A 25,564-nucleotide genomic window follows, 5' to 3' on the forward strand; every position below is an offset into this window, starting at 1 on the left:
TGCCCTAAGCTGATTTTCGTAATTTAGGTTAGACAACTATAGTTACATGTTTGAAAAACTTGAGTCTGTCCAAGGTTAAATAGTCTGGGTGTAGGCTAGTAGCCTAGAATTTAGGTATCCTATTTAAATAAATGGTTTTTACGAGATGCGTCAGCCTGCCTCTTTCACACCGAATAAAGAGTTGGTAATTTTTCGGAAGACTCCAACTAGCCATTTCGGAAGACTCCAACTAGCCATTTCGGAAGACTCCAACTAGCCATTTCGAAGCATCCAAAAACCATTTTCAACTGAAATGGTTTTTCATGCAAAAATGGCTAGGAAATGATAGGGTACTGTAAGAACTACCTAGCGTAACCTAGGGGCGTTTACTGGTTACAATTTTGCCATATTAGCTATGGAGGGGGCTGGGGGCCAGTATTGTCTTACTTAATAAGTCATAATTTGATTAATTATTTTCCTCTGTTATTAAGTTTTTGGGGAGGTTATGTATTGAGAAGAAATGTTTTGTATTGATGTGCTTTATCCTAGAAAAATATAAATTGTAATGTGGGAGGTGGCTGGAGTCTAACGAAAAATAACCAAAGAGTTCGGCTTCAGTCTCAGGATGGCTCCCAATCAGTGCGGAATCTACCTCAATCCATTCTAATCTCTACGTGTGCATCTGTTGCGTTTTTGTACGTAGGCTACAGCACGTAATTCCCTTAGAAGGGTGATGCCGTCAGTGAACCTCATGCCGTGCACTGTAGGCATCACTTAAGGCCCTTTGCAGCATCCCTTTGTCCCTTAGCTGCAACCTCTTTCATTCCCTTTACTGTACTTCCATTCATATTCTCTAGTTCCATCTAACTTTCCACCCTCTCTTAATAGTTGTTTCATAGTGCAATTGTGAGGTTTTCCTCCTGTTGCACCTTTAAAACATTTTTATTTCAATTTGGGCACTGAATGACCTCACAGATCCCAGATCTTAGCCTCTGACCTAATTTTTTATTCTATTCTATTGTACAGTACATCATGGCTCTGGGGTGAGTTTCATGGTCAGTAGAATATACTAGGCTAGGTTTACGTAATGCTTGCTTCATTTTCTGTGTTCCACTGATGATGCACATTACATCCTAATTTAGTGTTTGACTACTTGATAGGTCTGCAAGCAAACGTTCAGTAGGCTGAATGCAAATCATCATACATTTAGCCAGGTTTACCAGACTTACAGCCTGTCTGATAATTATATCTTGTAATTAAAAACCACTTACTATCCCATGCAAAACAATGGCAGAAATTGTTAGATTTTGGGTACTTCCATAAATCTATAAGAGATTTGTACAAATCTAAGTTGGCCATCGTCTGTTGTTTGTGTCTTGACAGGGTTTTCGTTGTGGTTGGAGCAACTTTTCAGCAGAGCACAAACTTGTCAGTCTGCCTTCACTAAGACAAGGTCCTCTCCATATCTGCAGCAAAGGGCTATCGCTCATCCCTTTCCTGCTGAAGGGCATATGCTTCTCATGTGTTGGTTAGGGTCTCCAGGCTCATGAGGAGCTTCAAGTGTTTTGGCAGCATTTTTATCCAATCCTCGAACTTAGGCCTCGAGAATGGTGTGTGATTCATGTGCTCTGTAGCCTCAATAAGACACCACTTGAACCCTGGAGGAGGGTAACATTTACAGGCTGTCTTTCGGCTGCCCTTTGCTTTCTCAGAGAAAGGGAAGGCTTCATGGCCCCTCTTACATGATGTGGCACACAGGGTTAGACATCTCTCTTGTTCATGTTCGATCATGAACTCATGGCAAAAACTCAGAACCTGTTGAGAAACTGGAGAGCTTTTGATTCTCTCTCTTCACAACTTCGTTTAAGGATTAAGATAAGATGCTGTTGTGCCCCATGGGAGTTTTGTTGTTCTACCTGCAGAGGACACGAGATCGTGGACCGTATTTTCATTCTGGCTTGGGGAGGTTATCAAGCTGGTATATGAGTTATTTGGCAAGGGGCCTATGAAGTCAAGGGCATTATTCCATCTAATTCACTCTTAAAGAACTACTGGATGCTACAAGTACATGTAGGTTTCTTTATCTAGAAATAATGTAAAATTATCTTTAAAGAAAAATACAAGTTATCTTTGAAGTTTGTGACATAAGAAGTCTGTCAAAAATGTGGCTGGTATTTTTGCACATTTCTTATGCTAGTTATCAATCAAAATATAATTATTTACTGTATTTTTTTTGGCAACAGAAGAAATAAATAAATGGGAGTGACAGCAAATTGCAATTGTGACTTATTCTAAAGGGAGGGAAAGATCTTCAATAGAAATACCTAATAGGCCTCGTGCAAAAGACACATGTAGATTATATATAAAGTTCTTTGAAATTTTGTTTGTATTTGTCGTCTGAGTTCTGTATTTGTTAAGGAATATGTGACTGTAGTTATGTAGGTAAATATTGTACAGTCATTTTTGTGGTACTGTTGCAAACAGTGATAGTTTAGGGATACTGTATATATAGTATATGTATTTATGAGTCCATTACATTGTTGTTAGTGCTGTTTCTACAGTATTTTCAAATGCAGAGATTAATGGAATTGGCAGTGTAGTACCCTCATTTATTTTTGTGAGGGTTTCATATTTATAAGTTAACATTATATTTAAAGGATGAGAGTCAGCACAACGTCGTCCTGCCTGGCCCTGAAGCCGCAGTCAGCGGAAGACTTTTGGGCCAAAAATAAACGTCTGCGCCGCCCTGTTTCGCCTCACCTGACCATCTATAAACCTCAGATTACGTCAATGTTATCGTTGACCCACAGAGCAACTGGCATTGCTCTGTCCATCGTCATGTCAGGATTCAGTATCGGTATGTGCTTCCACTGGTTTTTTTTTTTTTTAATTTTTTTTTTGTAATTGAGTGTGTCATTGTTTGTGTATAATGTACATTAAATGACTAAATGTGGAAGTGTGTCGTTGTTTGTGTATGTATTTGATAGGGCAAAACAGTATGCACCTGTAAAGAGTAGCACCTCAACTGAACACACTTTTTGGGGGTGGGGCCTTTCTGATAAGTAACAGTCCCTAGATTAAAGCTTGCACTTGAATGTGTTTTAGATATCATGTAGTTGATAGCAATTCCACATAAAGTGCAGTAGTTCGTAACCTAAACTAACCTGCACCTTACACTTAATATTCAGTTTCAGAGGTTTATCTAAAAGTTAACATGTAAGACGGTAGCATGGGAAAAAATCATATGGCAGCTGATAAGTATAGAAGTATGTTAGGTTGAAGTGTTACTACAGCCTAAATTTCTTAAAATCAATCAGTCTTTAATATGAGTTACAGCTGTTGTAGTTTACAGAGTAGTTTTATTTCCTTCAACAGGTATGCTGGCTCTTCCAAATTCATACCCGTTCTATTTGGATTTGATCCAGTCCATGCAGTTTGGTGGATTCATAATTTTCGGAGCTAAATTTGCCTTAGCCCTGCCGTTCATATACCATTTAAACAATGGCATTCGGCATTTGGTAAGTATGGTTAAACGATTCACATGAAAGTTGTATTTCATTGATGTGAATAGTAAATTTTGTTTATACAGGTTTTATAGGATTATGTAAGTCGACCCTGTGATAGCTAAGATTTTCACGTTAGTGATATCTTTACATCAGTTAATATTAACGTAAAGTAATCTCTAGTGGTACATAAAATGAAGGCTTGTTTATTGTGTACATTATATTATGTAATTGCGTAGAAAGGTGTGATTCATAATTTTCAGTTACAAAGAAAGTATTTTTTTATAATTGTTCATATTCTTCTGGTTTGTTTAAGTAGATTTGGAAGCACGAATTTTGAATAGGAATTAAAAGAATGAATCGGTTTGGGCCCATAATACCTCATTATTTATGCAGATTGCCATTGGGGTTGTAAATGAAGAATTGAAGTGAATGGACTTTATAATATTGTTCAATTTTCATGACTCATCTGAGTTTCACAGACCCATATAATGCTGTTTAAAAATGGCCTGTACTCAGGGCCTAATTCTGGTGGGAATCTCATGGAAGAGTTAATGCAAGTAATTGGCATAAATCCCTTCATGAAATGTCAGAATCTTCCGCATTTATAGTGTACCCAAGTATAGTATATAAAGTTTTTATGAAGCAGTAATATATTAATATAATTTATTTCATTCCATTTAATAAGAACAAAACTAAAGCCTGCTGGCCACCCTGAGAGGGTTAAAAATTTTAACTCGGCTGGGACTCGACTATTTTGAATAACCCTACCATAATTTTCAGGTTTGGGACCTGGGCTACGGATTCACCCTACGAACGCTGTACAAGACCGGTTACTTTGTCATGATCCTGTCGGTGCTAATGGCAGGAGGTGTGGCAGCTTTGTAAAGATGGTCAACTCCAGCAGTAAGTTGGTCATTACAAAATATAGGGGTTCTGTGAGTAATATCTGTTACGAGGTTTTGGAGGTGTTGATTTGGTGTATTAATTTTTAACGACCGTTTCGAAGCTATACAAACCATTACTTTGCTAGAGCCTGTAACTTTTGTGTCAATAAGGTGGTAGACTCTAGTAAGGGGACTGTTTGTATGTCATGTTAGTTCGGTTTTATTTTATTTTTGATGTTAATCATCCTGTTTTTTAAGGATGTATTGTGGGACTCGTATATGTAAAAGTAATAAGTATGGAAAGAATTTATATTAAAATATATTAGTCTTCTTCCAAAAAAATAGCATTACAGTATATTGCAAAACATTTTTAAGTACTGTAGTATATGGATAAAGGAAGGGCCTTCATCAGAGGCTTGTATTTATGTAAATAAACTATATTCTTAAAAGAGAATTGTTTTTAACCTTTTCGCATCCAGCTTTGATGCAGTCGGTCAGTAAGTTGCAGAAACAGTAAATGTATATACTGTGTAAGGTTCCCAGGGTTAAGGAAGTTTTTACCTTCTTTGTAATCTTTTTGTTGTATTGGATTTATCTAACAAGACGGGTCATTTTGAATGAGTATACCAATTACTAGGAAACAAGTATCTATATTCAAAGTCCAATACGAATTGAATGGGCGGTGCTTCCACCCTTACTTTTGGTTGCTATTACCATAACCACCTTGCAAAAGTTTAACGGCTGTGTTTCCAGATTGCTGAAAGTTAATCCCATATGTAAAGACCTCAGGTTTGTATGTTAGGAAAAATACAAACTATTTAAAAATTTTATATAAGTAACTTACCAAGTAATTTGCTATTATTTCTATTAGTGCAGCAGCTCAAAATTTATGAGCCGTGCCAGTGCTTCTATTGTTTTTGTGTTGGCAATTGCCCCTCCCACTATTTGAGGGAACGGTAGGGAACAACCAAGCGAAAGGGCAATTCATTTCTGCCGGCTCTTGGGTTAACATCGATGGTTTGCAGCAGCTCTGCTTTGAATTCTCTCATCGGTCTTTTGGTTTTATCTCTATTACTAGTGCTAGCTTTGGTATTTATAACCAGCTTAGTTTTGACTTAATTGTGATTTCATTATGTCTGATTCCAGTTCCTCCATTATCAGGTACTGTCAGGAGGAGGGGTGTAACACCAGATTAACTACATCTACTTATGACTCCCACACAATATTTGCTAGTTATAGGAGACATTCATGTTCAAAAGAGAACACCTGTGATGAATGTAAAGACGAGTGAAAAGCAATGGAAGGTTTTGCAGTCCCATCTTGATAAACTCAATCGGGATAGGAAGCAGAAGGCTTCAGTTAGAACAGCAGTTAGGACACGTAACATTGATTCTACTCCTAACACCAGTGCTGAAAATGTTCCTTCCATCCCTTCTTCCTTGACCCAAGAGGTTAGAATCTTGCCTGCAGATGGTCCACAGTTTCCTTGCTCTTCTGTCCTGCTCGGCCAGCGGATGGACGACCCTGTTAGGGACAATGGCCTCCATCAAACAGCTTGTAAGATGAGAGTTCTGCAGTTTGTCCTCAGGGCCAGCTGGAACAGAAGAATACATCCCGACTCTTTTCCATTCGCCATCATGATGGAGATCAAGTTGAACCTTTGATGGTGGATGTCCGCAGAAAGACTTTCGGAGGGGAAGTCGCTACTTCCTGTGAACCCAGGCCTAAGCTTATTCTCAGATGCCTCAGATTTAGGTTGGGGAGTCCTTCTGGGGGACAGGGAGGTTTCCAGGACATGGTCCCCAAGTCAGAGGAACCTTTATATAAATGTCAAGGAGCTCAAAGCCATCCACCTAGGCCTTCTTGCCTACCTCAAGAAACAGGTCAGGACCCACTCCTTTTCCCCCTGCAAGGTGATGAGGGACCTCTTGCTCTGGGCAGACCAGAGTCGAGTGAAAATAGTCACTCGTTTCATCCCGGGGAAGATGAACGCCCTAGCAGACGAACTCAGTCGTCGGAGACAGGTCGCCAACACAAAAACAATAGAAGCGCTTGCACAGCTTTTAAATTTTTAGCTGTTGCACGAGTGGAAATAATAGCAATGCAATTACTTGGTAAGTATATATAAAACTATTTTATTATAAAATGTCATATTGGCTGAACTTGCAGAGCTAGAAGGGTAAAATGTGCTTGTAGTTATCGCAGTCAGCACCTGTGCTACCATTTAAAATAGGCTTGGTATTACTTAATGTCTGCTTTTTTTAGAAAAAGTATGAGTGCAACTCAAAACAGTAAAGTGTACTGAATGTTATAGCTAATTTCCTAGTTACCATTTTTTTAGATATAGTATGAAATTTAGCTGCAGAGGTTATATGAAATGACTTTACTAAATCCTTACGGCTGACAGTTCCTTGTGAATAGCATCTGGAGTGTAGTGAAAATAGTAGGCAGACTGATCCATAAGAAGGGGATTTCAAGTTGAACCTACCCTGAACTTCTGTAAGTTCACCTTCCTCAAAATTTTCTTGCAACTCATCAGCTGCTTGCTTTTTACAGGAGTGAGATTCCACCAGAGATGAGACACCAAGCTATTTTGTGAAGGGTGATTTTTAGATTGCCTTTTTAAGAGGGTGGAAAAGCATGGTCGAACACAATTTCCAGGGCACAACCTGGGGACTAGTGAACTCTTGGACAGACCAGAGTGTAATGGAGATGGCCGCCAGCTTGCGTTGTCGGCACATCTGTGTGGGCGAGACATAGTGAAAGCCGAGGCAGTCATTGTAGGACAGGAGAGAGAGTCCTCCTGTCCTGAGTCCTTTATGTTCTATCACTGTGCCAACAAGCACTATTCTGTCCGAGACCAACAATAAAAGAATTCTTTGTAATTGGTCGGTCTGTCTTATGGATCCCTGTGGGACCATGAGAGTGTAACTTCTTTGAGGACAAACAGCAGCTACCAGAAATAGATTTTGCCTACGTCAAAACCTGTTTTTAAAATAATATTGAATCTTTTTGTACTGGTCTACAAAATCATCAAAACAAGACTGATCAACATCTTGAAATGTGATAGATTTTCACGTTATGTCCGATTCAGTTTTTGTAATTAGTAACTTGCAGATTTCAAGTATCTTTACTGTGATAAAGCCATGTAATACAATTTTAAATTTTTTTTTGTATACAAAGACTGAACTGAAGGCTCTTTACAATGGCCCTCTGGTTATGAGTTGTTTTTCTGTTGGACTTTTCATCCGGTCCCTTTGAGTTCTTCTGGCTCAACCGCTGACTAGTCATTTAAGTAGAAATCTTTCATGCCATCCTCACCTGAATCTTCAAGAACTGACTCGACAGTCCAGCCAAGTAATTCAGGTAGCTTAATTTCTCAAGTTGCACCTACGTAATTTTTGATAGTTTCATCTATTGTTTTTTCTTCACTTTTCTATTCATTTTCTCTTATTGCTGCTGGTTTTCAAAGGTGAGAGGCTAAAGATTATTTGCAAGATTTTTGTCAGAGGAATTTTAGTTGGTACAACAGGGACACTTAAACGTGAAATAAAGTGTCTCATGATGAATTGTTTTGTATGAAAAACATTCTTCCACCCTAAATGCACTGCATCATAGGTTCAGCTCTTGGACGCCTTGAAGGAGGATATGCACACACACACACACACACACACACACACCCCCTTTCATTTCAATGGAAGTTCTTTGAGTATACCATCTCTCCAGCTGGTTCTTGTTTGAAGGATGTTCTGAAGTTTATCGTAAGATGTAATTATACTGTAGATAAATTCTCTCAGAATGTTCCTGCAAACAGAAACTCAAAGGAAACTTGAAAAATACAAGTATCTTTTTTTTTTTTCCTTGCTATAATGTTGCGTGTGTCTCCTGGCAGAGTATAAAATTCTGCCACTCTCATTGCCTATTGTAATGCAGAGAAGCCATTACTAAATAGATCACTTTTAGAAGTTCCCAGATTTTATACAGATGTAGAAAGACTTGCAGATGATTGCACCGGGGTCGTCAGTAGCATTGTTGTTCAAGAAAATGTCAAATTTCACATGAGGCTCAGAAAAATCATAGACATTGCAATAATTCTCTTTAATGTAACTAGAGTATGGTAAATCCACCAACTAGTTTCGTCAAGTTATGATAAAGTCAGGATGATGATAAAATAAGCTTAAAAAAGTAATAAGGACCCTAAAACATCCAGTCATAATTTGGTCAGAAGACAAAACGATATGGTACAAACAAAGATGATACCAGTAAGCCAGTCATTGTTTATCTCGTCCGAAGTAGAGTGATAACTCCAAGGTTGGAGCATTAGATAAGATATTACTCATTTTGAGTTCATTCTATTTTTTATCTATATACTTAAGGCTTACATCGTCCGCTATTAATATACAGTAGTTCACAACTTCTTACATGAAGCATGTCCATCACAGTTGACTGTTGAAGTCCTCCTCTGCAAAATGAAGATGAATCCACCAGCTAGTTTCGAGCAGCCCATTGTTTGAGGTCTCTCCGGAGCAATTTTCCCGTTGTGTTTTTTGGTAATTGTTCGACGAACCTGACTCCACCTCCCAGCCGCTTGTATGGGGCCACTTTGTCATCTAAGTAACTGATAACTTCGTCCTCTGTTAGTTCAGGGATTCTTTTGACCACGTAAGCCCTTGGAAGTTCTCCAGCACGTATGTCATCTACTCCAACAACGCCGGCATCAGCTATGCCAGGATGCTGCAGGAGAACATTCTCCAGTTCTGAGGGGGACACCTGAAAGCAGAGAGGGAGAGAGATACTGAACAAACAGAACTGAAATGTATTTCCAAAGGTTATTGAACTGTTTCTTCAAAGATTTTATTCCTTTGCTTGGATTATTCCAAGCAGGTGTTCTGCTTTCTTACTACCACTGGTCCTCATCCAGATTTTTCCCAACAGTGTCTCGTGCGACCCTTTTACTTCTCAAAGTACTCTGTTTGCGTTTAGACCTCTTCGATAAACCTTCCATATATGACCTCAATTTTTTTTTTTCTGCAGTCAATTCAGATTTATTATTCCCTCTGTTTTTGTTTTTGTTTACTTGGTAAAGTCAGCTTTACATCTTAAACTACCCATGTTACTCCTGAGCTTACAATGATCCTTCTTAGGATTCACGTTTCCAAACTGCAGAGTGCACGCACAAAAGTAGGGTCTTCTTTCAAGCCCTTTCAGAACTCTTAGTAAAATTATGCAACTGGTATAAACATTGTTATTTTCTCCTTTCTCTAATATGTAAAGGAGGTTTTGTCAAGTTCTCAGTCTACAGTCCCATTCTTTCTGACCTCACTAAACTGATGTTCTATGCTCTATATTTAAACTGTACCTGGTTTTCACCGACATATTTTAATAGGCAAACTCACCTGTGACCCCTTAACCTTGATGAGTTCCTTGATACGGTCCACGATGTAAAAGTAGCCATCCTCGTCATACCTGGCAGTATCACCTGTCCTCACCCACCTGTCTTCGGTAAATATTTCAGCTGTGGCTTCAGGTCGTTCGTGGTATCCCAGCATTAACTGTTGATGGTATTGCTCTTAGTCATGCAGAATATCTAAGTAGGATATGGGTAGGGACTTGTGGAATGCTGCAGAATGTATCTTTTAGTTCCAAAGACGTGGGAGGAGACAGTGAAGGTAAATTAGTGAGAACACAAAAGAAAGACCTTCAGAAACCAAGGACACCGAAGAGAGATAGACCTTTAAAAAAATTAAGAAACTGGAAAAGTGGGTTTTGAGAAACCAGGGGGGAGCTTCAAGAGTGGTAATGCGTTGGGCGATAATGAAACCAAAATACACTTTTTCAATATCAGGGATAGGGACAGTTTTAAAGTAAAAACGGTTGTTAAGGTAATAAACGTACAGACTAAACATGACCTAATGTCTGAGCTCATTATGTAATTGTAATGAATATGAAAAACTGCAAATTGGAAGAGAGTATATTTTCACATGTTTTGGAGCAGCACATCTCTGCATTGTAGAAAGTACTGATGAATATTATAAAGTAATGCAAAGCTGCTGGAAGATAGCTGATGCAAAATAATTGGCTGTTCAAGATCTTGCACAAAAAACTGAGCTCATGCCAGATATCTAACATAAAGCCTTAACTTTCTACTAGAAATTTATGGCATTACTGTACTAGAAAGTTAGTACAGTATTATCCCCTCACAGGAGATCAAATGCTAAGCATTAAGTTCCCGCCAGAACTCAGAGCATCAACTTTTAACCAAAGATTTGATGGAAAATGTCAACTTACTGATGGGGATTTAACGCAAAGTTCACCATCTTCCCCTGGTCCAAGCACCTTTCCTGTGTTATTGTCTACAATCTTCGCTTTAACGTTAGGTAGAAGAGGCCCACATGACCCTATCTTTTCTGGTCCTGTCAGCGGTGTGAAGTTAATGAACATGGTTTCCGACATTCCATATCCTATTGTGGGTAGTGGAGAAAAATTAAAATAAAATGCAGTTTTCTTTTTGAACCAATAATTTTCAAAAATCAATGAATGGGATTCAGTTAGAAAAGTTTTATCTTTAGTTTCCCTTGAAGTTTGGATTTAATGGTAATATTGCACAAGCATGTTTGTTTATATCTTTAGCATCTTTCCATTAATTTTCCACATAGTACTATAGTTAACATTAATGGAAACGTATTGAAGTGGCACATGTTTAGGACATCTGTGTGTAATTCTCAAAGATACTGCAATGTAGCAACCAATCTAGGTTGCTCTCTGCAAAGTTACACTGAAATGTTAGAAAAGGCATGGAAATATTCTTGTGATACTTCTTTAAATGAAATATACAGCAGTTCAATTCTAGTCCCGTAGGGGGTTTATGCCAATAGTGCACCTCACATGGTGCACTGTAGGCATGACTAATGGGTGTTTGCAGCAACCATTCAGACCCTAACTGCATCCAATTTTTAGCCTTCAACTTTACCTCCAGTCCCACTTCCATTCTCCAGCCTTGCTGGCCAACATCTCTAACTATTACTTCCTAAATCAACCTCTAGATTCTTGTATATCATTCCCTTTATATTCTGGATCTGTCCAACACTCAAACACTTTTTTTTTTTTTTTTTACTGCAGTAAGTGCTGAATGGCCAATATTGTCTCTGAGAGTCAAATGAACAGTGTTCTTTATTTTCTTTATCAGTGTACAGTTAACTTGCTTTTAGGATTTATCTTAACGATAACACCAAAGACAAAACTTCACAAAGGTTTTTAACTGCATACCATTCAGAAGATGTTATGCAGAAATAGAAATGCACAGCAGCTATTTACTGTGTATGTAACAAAAACTATTGTGGATTTTGTTCCTCCTTTTACTGCTCTTTGGAGTAAATGAAAAAGGACTTTGTTATCAAAATTATTTAACACTTGTATTATCCTAAAGATCACTCTTTACCTTCCTGGAAGAATACAGGGTTTGGTGCTTTTGCCTTCAAAGCGTGGGCAATCTCCTTAGGACAGGGCGCAGCAGCGCACATCGCGACCCTCATGTGTGTCAGGTCTTCAGGTTTGACCATCGGGTGAGCAGCCAAGAACTGCAGTATTGGAGGTACCAAGTGGTAAACTCTAACCTAGAAGGAGGAGAAATCACAAGAAAAATGTATCTTTAGGAAAAATTGTCTACCTTTAACCTTAGCATGGAAGGTTATTGCATTATCATAATTGTTGTAAAGTGGTGTAGACCAGTTGGCCACTTTTCCTGACTCGCAAAGCATTGGCAAAGAAATTGTCAAATGGTGATTGAAAAGATCAACACTGAAAGTAGTACAGTAGAATGGTTACACTGGAAAGAATGAAATTGAAACGATATATGGCAGTGTTACAGAGCCTTCCTGCAGTCTGATACATAAAGCAAACTGTTGGCTGTAACAAGTCTACTGTGAGAAAAGGTGGTAATAGGCCGGCTACTTTAAACAAAGAATATAAGTAACACTTCATCTTAGTAGACCTCTGTACTTATCAGTTACCATATTGTGATCACTTTTTGCTGTGACACCACTTTGGACTTGATAAATTTGTTAATATATCTCTTAATTGATTGTTAAATGTAATGTACAGGTTAGCTTAGGTGAGGAACGACGTATAAATTGCTGTTAAATATATCTAGAAAATATCTGAGTGCAGGTTATTCTATAGGGTCGATGTTACTTATCAGCAGTGTTTTAGTGCAGGTGTTACTATATTATTGTATTGAAATCAAAATTAATCTTACTATAAATTATCCTCTTAACCAACATTGATTATTATGACACTGCAAACTCTTCATTTCCAACATTTGTTTCAGATGTATTGTTAAAAATTGTTTCTAAGTATTGGAGTACATATGTTGGTGACGTTTGTGAATTACAGAATTTAAAACGCTACTTATAGTAAGTACATATGTATTTCAGCATCTTGGATTGGAAAGATGACGTTTCATCACCAGATTCTTGGAAGGTAAGGCTGAGGTATGTAAGTGGAGGATATGCTCCAAAGTAAGATTGTATTAAATGTGTATGCATATGAATAGATGATGAATGGATGCATATGTATGCAAAGAATTTAAATGAATGTTAAATGATAGGAAATACATATTTAGATAGTTGGTTTTGGCTTTTATTTGAAGGCAAAACCAACTTCTAAACTCATTTTTTTCAAGACAGTCCAGTACTGCATGCAATGGAGACAGTTGCTTGTAAATAGTAATGTTGCCCCAGGTTTGAATACCCATTCCTTAGTTTCTTTCAATACTGGTTTTACATTTATCATTACTTTTGTGTGATAATATAGATGAAATCATTTGAACATTTATATTAACTTTTACAATGGCATTTTGCGCTTCTTTTGAGGGTCACTTAAGAAATCGGCACGGAGTGTCTATGTGGAAAAATATATACAGCAGTTGGAAATGCTTTACCTTGTGTTTTTTGTGCGTAGCGATGAAGGTTTCCGGTGTGAACTGGGGGAGCGTCACCATTTTGCATCCGTACGTAAGGCTGGAATTCAACAGGATGTACAGTCCGTATGCGTGGAAGAAGGGCAGGAGTCCTACTATGACCTCTTGGTTTTCCTCTGTCAAAGAAAGAAAACTTTACTGTGTAACAGTAAAGGTCTATGGGTGAGGAGCTTCATGTTCAGACTTGCCCTGCCTGGCCCAGGCTCAGCCTTCCTGGGACAACATAATGTCCTCATGGTCTGAACCTGGTTTTCAGAACCTCTTTTGTATTGCTTTCATTGTTATCTGTTCTGGTACTCTAGTAGTAAAATTTTTAAATGCCCGGACAAAACTTAGGTATAATGAAAGCAAAACTAAAAGTAGAAGTGGGATTCAGCCCAGAAAGAGGCAATAGACTCACCTTCCAAAAGAAGGGACCCTATAGGAGACAGAAAAGGGAGATAGTGAGAATTCACTCTGGTAATATTAATAATGAAATGGTCACTGAAGTATGGTGTCTTAGGATTGTTGGTTTTCTAAAAATAAATAAGATAATTGTTAGTCCGAGAGTTGTTATGAGGGAGAAAGGATAATGTTAACAGATAATATTATTATTTATGTGTTCAAGACAAGTCTGATATAGCCCTAATACTAAAGAAGTTTAAAAAAGTGAGTTAAGTTGTATTTTCATCGAACTGAATTAACAAGTTGATAATGAAACAGATAGAACTTCCTTAGGGAGACTCCAAACTAAACAAAGTCATGAGATATTTAGGTTCCCTCTTGAGATCAGAGTCCATGTATAAAGAAAGGACAGCATGAAACTTAGTGCAATCGATCACCCATGGTGACTAGGAGGTGGAAAAGATATTTGTAGAATTGAGTGATGAGCAAATCAACTGATAGGAAGAGAGATAGATAGGGAAAGATCACTGGTTACAAGGAAGAAAAATGTAAGGGAAAATGCAGCACCCTTAGACAACTAAAATAAAGGTGTGCCATCAGAAGGAAGATTCTGGTAAGAAGATGATGAGAGATTGTCTGAAGTCCCTGAGATAAGATAACTAAACAAATGAGTTTAAAAAAGAAATCCCAAGACCTTTAGACCTTACTCCTCACAAACTGAGATTATGATACAATAAATATCATTGTAATTGAAAGAACTTAATTAAGCCATCAAGTAAAGATGCACTTTGAAAGCCATTCATTTTCGCATATCGTAACAAACAAATGGTGTCAGCTTCATGGTAGCTAGACATCCAGCCCTATAATAAAAAACTATATTATGAAAAGTTGTTTCTCATCATCAACATTGGAGAACATTGCCATGAAAATGGGCTCAGTTCTGTAATAATATTCGTGCTTAGATTGCATGTTTCAGCAATTCCTACTTTCCTGCTACAGCTCAGATTTGGAAATTCCCTCCTGCTCTCTGTGACAAATATCTGCTTCCCTCTGGTTCAAGTCCCGCCCTTTGTTTGCATTCGGTCCAGACTGGACAAGGTGTTTGGATTGCTTATCCTACTCGAGTCTACATTTAAGAAAATGAGATTATTATTAAATTAGGGCATCACTCACCAGTAGTTCTTCTGTTGGCATAGAAGTGAGGTTGATGCACCATAGGATTTTGATCCCCAACGCCTCCGTGTGTGAAAATGGCTCCTTTAGGGAGGCCTGTAGTTCCACTCGAGTACTGCAGACAGCAGATGTCATTTCTCGCAAACTGCAAATGTTAGAAGCTTGAACATTTACCAATTCTATGGGTTTCTTATGGAATGTGTATACAGTAATTAGTTTTCAAGTGTGTGTAATTTCTTGTGAAATGTTTAGTATATAAATGATTGTACACTTTCATGAATAACTCGTCACAGATTCATGCTTTGAGTGGTGTAGAATAGAACCAGTGGCCAACTAGCAGAGAGGAAATGAAATATTTTGCACTGGATCGATTAAACAACTGGATAGACTCGGTTGTGAGATAACCAATTAGGACATTTCTTTCCATCTGGACAAAGAATGTAAGTCAATCTTCTCAACATCATTTAAGTTTGTTATTTTGGATGCCTATTCATTTACAACAGGTAAATTACTTTTGCATGTGATAGACAATCATTCCAATTGACATATGAAGGAGGTGTCAGAGAGAAGCTTGTCACTCCAAGCAACTTTCTTGGCACTGTTGCCTAAAAGTAATTGGCAATTAAATGAGGAATGTGAATAATGTAAGGTAAGAAATTATGTTGTGCTGCTTAGAAAGCTTATTTCCAGAATGAAATGTCTGCACTTAATGACCCATTACAGTATATAGTACATTGTTTTACATAACACGTTTAGAATTACCCATTATTACTGACATACGTACTGTCAAGGTTCAAGTTGAATCCACAAAATTGTTACATATATCCCAAATAAGAGGTTGTATGAAAAAAAAAAACAACAAAACTTTACAAAGCAAAACATTACCACTTAATTAACATTACCGACACAATAAGCAATCAAAATATTCTGCCCAATACCAAATCCAAAATATCATATGGTATACCAATCATTACCCACAATGATTAGAGAAGTTCTCTAAAAGCACTTTATGCAGCAGGAGCTGGGATGAGACAAACAGGTGAGAGAAAACCCACAGAAAAGGAAAACGTGAGGGGGAGGGGGAGTAGAAGTGCAATAGTAGGAGGAGTCAGAAGCTGGGTACTACGTGGTAACAAATCTTAGCATTTTCGTACTTGGTACAAAATAAAGTTAACTTTTTATATTTGGACAATTTTTTACATTATGTGCAGGGTCCGTTTATGAAGGAGGAAAACTGGCACTTGACAATACATTTTTATTTCTCATGTTCTGCATAATAATGAACTGAAGGCAAGGAAAGTGTATTTTTGTGTTGGATGATGTGGTTCTGTTAGTATTGTCAGATATTATTGTGCTCATTTACATTAAAAAAATTAACACGCTAAAAGTATTTACTTTCATCTTTATTGTTCAGTTCTCATTGCTTGATGAAAATATTCTTATTCAAAATACTGTAGTTATAAATTAGCCTCTTCATTACCGTACACGTGCCTTTACTGGTTCTTCAAAACTGCACCTTAATTTTGTGCAATTTGTGGTCCTGGTGTTCAAGAACAGGTTTGTTTTTGGTTTAATAACTTTCTACTCATATATATATATATTAAAAAAATCTCACATTTTAAAGGTGCCAGCATGAAATTTTGTCCTGAGCAGGAATCTACAGGAAGACACAGACCAGAAGTGAATTCAAGCAGAAAACACACAGAATGGAAGTTAGTGAAGAGGACACGCATCATTTCCAGTCACATAAAGGAAAAAACTTATGCAATAATGTGGGAGATGTTGATGATAATACAAGCTGAGTTTTCTATAAGCAGACATCCTCTGGATGTTAATCAAAACCAGAGGACTTCAACAACAATAGAGGAGAAATGGAGAGAGCTCATACTTCATACATGAAAAATAAAGGGTTATAAAACGAGAACTGAACAAATTCAAAGGTCAAAAATCCTGTTTCAAAGCCACCTCATTACCAAGTTACCTCTTTGAAATCAACAAAGGGTACATTGTTGTCCTCAGAGATTTCCAGGAAATTCGGGTTACCAGAAGAAGAAGGTCCGGCGACGTAGACCTTAGGAGGGTTTTGTAGGCCAGAAATTGCTTTCATGACAATTCCTTCCATGAGTGGATGGACTATGATAACCTTGGATCTGCTGTCTACCAGTTGGTAACTGACCTCATCTGTCAAAGAATTAAGTATCAATAAGATTCCTAGTTAAAATATGAGTGTTTTGGTTATGTGAACCATTATTTTGATTTCATATATTCCTCACATCTTTAGGTTCTGGAGACAAATGTAAAATGCCAGGGAGAAACAAACAGGTTAATGATGATAATATGAGTTTTCTGTTTAAAGGAAAGAAGTTCTGCCTGCTAAGTATCCACAGGTAACTGTTAAATTTAGAGAAAATGATGAAGAAGAGGAAGGGACATGAGTGGACTCTACCCTGCATATGAATCATGGAGCATAGAAGTGGGAATGGAATTCAGGAGCATGGTGGCAGAAAGGAAGACTGTAACCTAACCAAGCAATTAGAGATTTTCTGATCTCTGCAGGAAAGATGTGGCTGTGTTGGCATAGTGGAAGTTTCAGTGGTCCTTGAGATGAGGATGAGTACCTGTAGAGAATACAAATTACAGATCTGCACTGTAGTGCAGGATACGGCGACCTGATAAGTATTTTGAGGCACACGTAAGGGGACAGAGATTACGTACTTGCAGTGAATGTCGAGTTAACCAGCGTGAACGAGGCTCCGGACGCCATGGTCCCCACATAGGCAATGGCATAAGAAGGGCAGTTTGGCATGAATATGGCAACGGTGTCTCCCTTGCCGATTCCCTGGCTCTGGAGATGTGATCCCCAGCGGAGCGATCTGTCGAGGAGCTCCCCGTAGGTGTAGGATATTCCTGTTATTCCACACTCCTTCAGAAAGTGGAAGTCTCGTTAGGAAATTAGCATTTGTGCTTGCAAACGGTTACAAATACCAGTGTCCCTAAGAATGTGAGTGATCATGAAATGAGGAACATTTCCCGAGAATATAACAGTCATTGAACTGAATGGGTATTGTCACAAGTTTGGTACAGTATTGGGAAAAAGGTTTCATCCCCAACTCTGCATAAAAAGAAGTAGTGTTATCATATATTCATTACAGTATTATAAAAATATGTTTTATCATGAGTCAAGGTGTTATCATGATTTCATTATTATAAACAGGTGTGCTATCATCAGTCTTGGAAAAATTGTGCTGTCATCAATTCAGTGATTGTAGATATGCTATTATCATTTCTTGGTGACAGAGAGAATATATTATCACTTCAGTATCAGGTATTGTCACGTTATCATTATTTTGTTTTCGTAAGTGTAACTGTTATCGTAAATCCAGTTAGTATTACAAAAAGGTGGTTATCACTCATTTTCTATTCAGCTTGTTTATTTGTTTGTTTGTCTGATTTTATCAGTTATACAAAAAGTTCTGTTTAGATTTTTTGAAATCTGACCAAGATGGGCCTCGTGACTTGTAATATGTGATTAGATTTTGGAAGGGATAGGGGATAATGTAACATTTGGGAGATGTAGGAAAGTCAGTTTTGGGGAGAAGGGACCTCTTTGGAAGAGGTTTGCAGTGTTGAAATGCTATGTTATTATTATTATTATTATTACACAAGCCAAAGGGACCTCTAACCTTTTAAGCTAGTTTTCAAAGAAAAGAATTTTTTAATGCAAAAGAAAACTGGACAAAGAGAAGAGAAATATAATACTGGTTAAAAAAAAGAAATAAGTCCCACCACTCACCACGGCCGTAAGATGAGACCACTTTCTTGCAGACTCAAGGATCAGGGAGCAAATGTCCTTTTCACCAGGCCCGACAGATGGGAAAGGTGACACAACCTCAAAATTTTCCTTGATCACATTCCTGAAAAGAAAGGCTCTTGTGTCGCACTTTTGAAATGGCGAAAAGGGATCGGCTGAGCTCTACTGCATTTCTGTGTTTCCTTCAGCCAGGTAAAGACAGTGTTACTTTTACATTTAGTGAGAGATGCATTACCATTACTGTCTTATCTCTGGTCTTTGTTTTTTATGATGGAAAATCATAGATTTTTGCCAATTTTATTTGCACTAAAGCAGCATTTCCCAACCAAGGGCATGTTTCCCCAACACTGTATGTATTCTCATTAGGGGTATTGCCATCAGTGCAACTCATGCAGTGCTCTGTAGGCATTACTTAAGGTTCTTTGCAACACCCCTTCGACCCCTAGCTGCAACCCCTTTCATTCCTTTTACTGTATCTCTGTTCATATTCTCTTTCTTCCATCTTACTTTCCACCCTCTCCTTCCAATTGTTTAGTGCAACTGCAAGGTTTTCCACCTGTGATACATTTAAAACTTTTCTATTCCTCTCAATTTCCTTTTCAGTGCCAAATGAACTCATAGGTCACTTCACTTGGCCTTTGGTGTATTTTATACTGTATTCCATTCCCCCACCTCTGTATGTTATGCTTCTCAATCAGACTGATTTCCTCAATGCAGCAAACTCAGCCCAGGTAATATTGTCATTTGCAGATAAATGTAAAATCATGCACTGTGGAAGAGTTTGGCTCTTAAGCACCTTGATTTTTACAAATGATTTTAAAACCTTTAATATTTGCTCTCTTGGGCATTATGGGTTAAATGACTGGTCGAAAAGGGCCCTGTTGTAGAATACAATAAACGCTTGCAGACATAAGTATTCAAAAGTACTTTTATCTGTGTTGAGGCATGCATACTGTATGTACCTGTAAACATAACATACACACACAGGAAAAGAAAAGCTTAAGTTTAGACAAAAGATTTAGCACATCTTAGTGTATGTGAGTAAATTAAGTCCATATAGTGTACTGTACTTACATATTCATCATGTTGATAGTTTGCTATACAGTGACATACACACAAATATTGTGAACAACGAGATCCTCATTTCTAAAACAAATTATGCTTTGTTGAGAAAAAGAGAGCTTAGCTTCAAACTCCAATGACACTGATATCCACGTAGCCACTTACCTGGATGCCTGTGTTGAGAATGCAGCTGAACTGAAGGCCTTCGTAGGGTGGTCTTTCAATGGCCACCTCCTGGCCAAGCTCTTTAGCAAGTTCAGTGAAGGCCGCATTTTTTGGAGGAGCTTTGGATTTCTGGGTAGGTCGAGAAGTCAAAAGTAAATTTTACTTTTCAAGTTGAATTTTCCTGTAAAGAAGAGAGAATGGTTAATTTGCTTACAGGCTCCCAAGTTTTGACACAAAATCTTGACTGTCTGCTCAAGTGTACCTGTTTACTAGTTTAACGATGATTATTGTTGTTAACTGTGTGAGTATAACCAAATCACTTTTTTATCTACCTAATATGATCTTATTCACTGTGATTATGTTGTACACGACCCTCATCTTATGATAATTATGATAAATTAATAAAATCATGGTCTGGATTTTACGTCTGTAGTCTGTACCAGGATGAGATTAAGGCAATGGTTTCTCCCTCTGAGCTTGAAGTGGCTGAGTCAGTCTTTATCTTTGAAGTTGACAGTCATCAGCCCCTTAGCTGTGATCTGACGTATTTGATTGAACATTCATTCACATGTTTATTTTTGTGATTGTGTTTTTCTGTATCTACAGCCTGTTAATGGCCTGTTTTGGTTTATTTTATATGACTTAATCAAAATAATAATACTGTGGTACAAAATGGTTTTGCTTGAAAACTGTGAATTAGAATAACAAGCTGACTGTAGTTTTTAAGGGATGGCAAGGCAACTGACTTCTTGGGGAGGCAGGGACAGGATAAGTAATGTACAATCTTCAATAGAGCCCTTTCTAAATAATTTTGCTAGCTTATGATAAAGTATAAGAGTTATTATCAATACTTAGTGATGTTCCCCAGAATACAGTGGCTCCACTGAACTCAACCTATGAGAATCAGCTCATGAAAACAGCATGAAGAATGATGGAGGATGTTCATTTGATTTAATACTTCTGCCAAATTTAGGTATGGGTCTGAATCCCCAACTGAATCAGATGGATTGATTGTTTGTGTTCTCCAGATTGAAGTTCCCTGTCTTCAGAATTCAGTCGAGATCATTAGAACATAATGAAGGACTGATTAGAGATCTCTTTTGACTGCATACTCTTCTGAGCTGAAATGACTTGTCACTGAATTTTATTTTGATAACCAATACAGTCTTTAGATTGTGTTTGGTGGTGTAGATTAAGCTAGGTTTATACCAGCCCTCTTCTGAATTGTTGATGGGAATAAGTGGAGTGGTGTAGACCTCTAGAATCTTTGTATCCAACCAGCCAAGACAACTGGATCAGATTTTGAATTTCCACATTGGTCTAAGGGATGGATCCCTTACATCTGTTGGTAATACCCCAACTTAATGGACCTCAACTAAACAGACTTTGTGCATATCAGCTACATTTTTATTTTTATGGTTATTTTTTCCTGTGCTGTTATTTCAGAAATGATAAGTTATGAGACAAATCTTGTAAATTGAACATTAAGCGTAAAGTACTGGTTAATGTAGGTTAAAAGACTGTGAAATTGCTGATAGCTGTAATATGTTGAAAGAATATTCAAGTGCAGGCTGTGATATAGAGTCTTTGTTACCCAACAGGCCCAGAAAGCCTCTTGCTAAGTTTAGGTGCTAATGTATAAGTTCCTTGACACCAGATCTGAACGTGAATCACTTCCACATGAATGGTTTACACAAATGTCAAAACCTAATGCCTCTTCCCATTTCTATATTCAGTTCAATTCATAAACTCTGGTGTTTTTGGTAATTTTTTCACTTATCAGATTAAACACGTTTGTTACTTGTGAACTGGACATTTTATATGTGCACGTCTTTTTATTTTTACAGCTTTTTGTTTGTACAATCTGCCCCCGTAGAGGGGTAGTGCCATCAGTGCACCTCATGTGGTGTACTGTAAGCATTACTTAAGGTTCTTTGCAGCGTCCCTTCAGCCCCTAGCTGAAACCCCTTTCATTCCTTTTACTGAACCTCCGTTCATACTCTCTTTCTTCCATCTTGCTGTCCACCCTCTCCTAACAATTGTTTCATAGTGCAACTGAGGTTTTCCTCTTGTTAACCTTTCAAACTTTTCTACTCTCGATTTCCTCTTCAGCGCTGAATGACCTCATAGGTCCCAGTGCTTTGCCTTTGACCAACATTCAATATTCTATTCTTGTACAATCTGCATGAAGGAGCATAAGTCATGCTGGCATAAGACTACCTTAGTCTGACAGCGACGTGTTTAACCACCGTAGGTATTTTGGAAATGGCCTACCAGTGACTGAGTAATGTTTATAATAAACGAAAGAAAAGGGTATATAGGGAGGTAGTGCTGTCAGTGCACCTCATCTGGTGTACTGTAGGCTAAAGTTGTTTCCAGCATCCCTTTGGCCTACAGCTGCGCCCACTTTTTAGACCTTTGCTTTAACCTCCATTCCCTCAATTTTGCTGTCCAACCTCTCCAGGTATTGCTTCTCAGTGCAACTGTGGGATTATCTCCCAGTTCCAACATTAGATCCATGTCATCACCGAGAGCTTTGCTTGTAACAGTTAATTATGATTTTTGTTTTGTTTTGTTTTGAACTGAGCGGTATTATTTTATTATTATTATTAATTAAAAAATACGCATAGCAGCATGAGTCTTGAAATGGAGAAGCAAATCCACAGTTATGTATGTGTACATATATTTGAAAGGTAAATCTGTACAGAAAGCTTCCGGGAAACTGTTCGATTCCCCTTTCCAGATTGAAATGGGAAATCGAACAGTTCAACGAAAGCTCTCAGTACGGATTTATCTTTAAATGTATGTACAACATATACATAACTGTGGATTTGTTTCTCCATTATTATTATTATTATTATTATTATTATTATTATTATTATTATTATTATTATTATTATTATTATTATTATTATTATTATTATTATTATTATTATTATTAAGAATATACACATGTTCTTGTGGAATACGTTAAAAAGACATTTGTTACACAGAACAAGTCTAGAGTATCCGTGGCGTCGCTGAAATTCCCTTTGTGGTCAAAAGCAGAATTATAGTTATAGGTTTTTAACACAAATGACATGTTGTTTGTTCATGATATTTTGATCCAATTTAATGTTATGAAGACTGAAACTATATTTACAGATTTGAATAAGTGCAATGGAATTTACTACTGCTGCTTAGAGTTAGTTTCCAGGGAGAGAAGATGAAGAAGAGTGAATGGAAAGGTTGAAATTTTGTAGAGATTTTGGAGGGTCACAAGTCTTTTGTGTTATTGATGATATGCACTATTTTGATATATTTACATGACAAGGATATTACTATACTACAGTTGAACATTAAAACTTGATAGTAGAAATGAGGCTAGTGTTGAATATGAGGTTGTGAGGAAATTTACATTATGGTATTTGATACATTTGCATATAGTCATAGGCATACGGGACCCTTCTTATCTGGGGGCTGAACCCTCTCTGCCCGAAATATATTTTGCCTGTGAATCCAAGCTTGTGTGTGTGTGTGTGTGTGTGTGAGTGTGTGTGTGAAGAAAGAACCCACACTTCAGGAAGACACTGCACATGTATTCTACACACCATTTACAAGTTTACATAAAGCCTACAGTATAAAATTGAACAGAGTAATTAGTATGGGTTAGACTTTTTAATGTAATATACTATATAAATAATAAATAGCTGTTACTGAAATAAATTGCAATGGCTGAATGGTATAAATATCGTAATTATTAAAAATTGCAGTAAATTATAGTTCACCGTTATACTAAATTAAAACATGATTAGAAAAATGAAGTGCTTTTCCTATCCATGATGAAGTTATGTTTAAGGCTTACAGAAAAAATCAGGTTAGAAAAAATATTTTTCACGTCCTTTTTTCCCAAAAAATCTATAATTTTGTCCATTTCTTCAATCATTCTGTTAGCATATTCTCTTTCTATGTCTGCTGAAAATTTTGCCCAAATCTTGGGGGACCTGCGGCCCCCCTTGCTCGTACGCCTATGCATATATTAAGAGTTGAAAATTGACTGAAAATTGAGCTCTGTCATTTCAATTACAGTTTGACCAATTACTAACACTATCATTTTCCTATATTCACATAGATATGTACATTCTAGAATAGTATATTTTACCAGTTACAGAATTGGTACATTAGTTTTGTGTAATTTTCTGTGTTCCCCCAAAAATATCTTGGCCCTCCTAGTAAAGCCCCACTGATGGAATGCCAGCTATGCTACTGGCCTAGATGTGAAAAAAAGGCATTTCTAAGTATTAGCTCTCAAAAAAACTATTAAAAGAGAGCATAAAACGAATTAATTAAAAGAAACGAATCAGTGCACATATAAATAAATTAACATAATTTAGCAAGAATAAGAGAATGGTTGAAATAACTGTCTTCTAGTATATATTATAATAAGAGTATCAGTACGAACTTACCCTTATTGACTAGATCCCTACCGTTTCAGGTGGTGTCGCCTGAATAAGTCGGCTGAGCAAGACGCCGCCGAATTTGTAGTGGACCATTTCGTCACCCATAAGAGTGAGAGACCGATAATCATTATCGCTATCTTTAACCTCCTCCAGATAAACAGCTCTTGACCAAAGACACATTAATGGAACCGCCTAACGAACTTTTTCGTTCTTTCGCAAGTAGACGTCTGGTCTGATATCAAGGTTCTCTCTCTTGTCTCAATTTGTCTAGACTGCTTCATCGCTGAGCAGTTAGGCATATCGTGGGTTGTACTGTATAATGAATTGTATCTTCTTTCTCCGAAGTGTGAAAATTTTGTATAAATATACATTTACTAGATGAGCTGTTACAGGAAAGGTCGGGGAACTTTCTTATGTGCAAGTCTACTGCATTATACAAAGCTTTTTTTCAAGCAGGTAAAATTAAGCTTTACATTAAATTTCATAGTTATTTTGACTGTAGTTATTTAGATGTTCAGTATTACATGGAAACTAAAGTTTTGGGTATAGTCTGTGAAACTACAATTTATATCAACATTTTCATTTTGAAAAGCGAACGTAAAGTCACGTTTAACTTTATAAAGTTAGCCAAGAGCGTCTCCGTCCACATTCTCTTTCTTCCTTCTTACTTTCCTTCCACCCTCTCCTAACAATTGTTTCATAGTACAACTGCGATATTTTCCTCCTGTTACACCTTTCAAACCTTTCAACTATCAATTTCCCTCTCAGCGCTGAATGACTTCATAGGTTCCAGCGCATGGCCTTGGGCCAAAATTCTATATTCCATTCCATTCCATAAGTAAGTCCATCGTTGAAGTCAAGTTTTACCTTACAACAAGGACTAAAAACTTCCAATAAGTTTGGTAACGTGAACAAGCCCCCAGGGGAGGGGGGATGGAGACCAATGATTGGCCTAACAAGATTGGTAAATTTTCAACGCCAATTTCCACACCCCTTCCCCAGCTTGTATCTCTGTACAGTACCAGGAGAATTTCTCTCTCTCTCTCTCTCTCTCTCTCTCTCTCTCTCTCTCTCTCTCTCTCTCTCTCTCTCTCTCTCTCTCTCTCTCTCAACTCCTATGCTGATATTTTTTCCTCTCACTCAGTCGGCGGAGTGGTGCTGTTCTATTTGAAATTTAGTAAAAT

The 25,564-nt window shown here is 37.5% G+C and overlaps 2 protein-coding genes across 3 annotated transcripts in view; one reads left to right on the plus strand and one right to left on the minus strand.

The window, feature by feature from the left end:
• The window catches only part of SdhC (Succinate dehydrogenase, subunit C), a 5,712-nt gene extending 889 nt beyond the window's left edge, over positions 1-4,823 (plus strand). The window contains exons 3-5 of the mRNA XM_067133229.1: positions 2,637-2,836; positions 3,355-3,497; positions 4,266-4,823. Of these exons, the coding sequence (XP_066989330.1) occupies positions 2,637-2,836; positions 3,355-3,497; positions 4,266-4,370 (448 nt within the window). The 3' untranslated portion in view covers positions 4,371-4,823. The remainder of the gene's footprint in view (positions 1-2,636; positions 2,837-3,354; positions 3,498-4,265) is intronic.
• Positions 4,824-8,452: 3,629 nt separating this feature from the next.
• On the minus strand, positions 8,453-24,502 carry LOC136855852 (probable 4-coumarate--CoA ligase 3). 2 transcript variants are annotated; one of them, XM_067133230.1, is made up of 11 exons: positions 24,387-24,502; positions 19,942-20,122; positions 18,697-18,817; positions 17,619-17,826; positions 16,885-17,084; positions 14,904-15,048; positions 13,308-13,462; positions 11,808-11,982; positions 10,658-10,830; positions 9,766-9,921; positions 8,453-9,139 (listed from the first exon to the last, which is right to left on the minus strand). In XM_067133230.1, the coding sequence occupies exons 2-11, from the start codon at positions 20,046-20,048 to the stop codon at positions 8,858-8,860; spliced, it is 1,722 nt and encodes a 573-aa protein (XP_066989331.1). In that variant the 5' UTR covers positions 20,049-20,122; positions 24,387-24,502; the 3' UTR covers positions 8,453-8,857. The 2 variants fall into 2 exon arrangements, with proteins under 2 accessions (XP_066989331.1, XP_066989332.1); XM_067133231.1 differs by having other exon boundaries at positions 24,408-24,428.
• Between the last annotated feature and the right edge of the window lie 1,062 nt (positions 24,503-25,564).

The sequence above is a fragment of the Macrobrachium rosenbergii genome, chromosome 33 (genome assembly GCF_040412425.1).
Source record: "Macrobrachium rosenbergii isolate ZJJX-2024 chromosome 33, ASM4041242v1, whole genome shotgun sequence".
Classification (NCBI taxonomy): Eukaryota; Metazoa; Arthropoda; class Malacostraca; order Decapoda; family Palaemonidae; genus Macrobrachium; species Macrobrachium rosenbergii.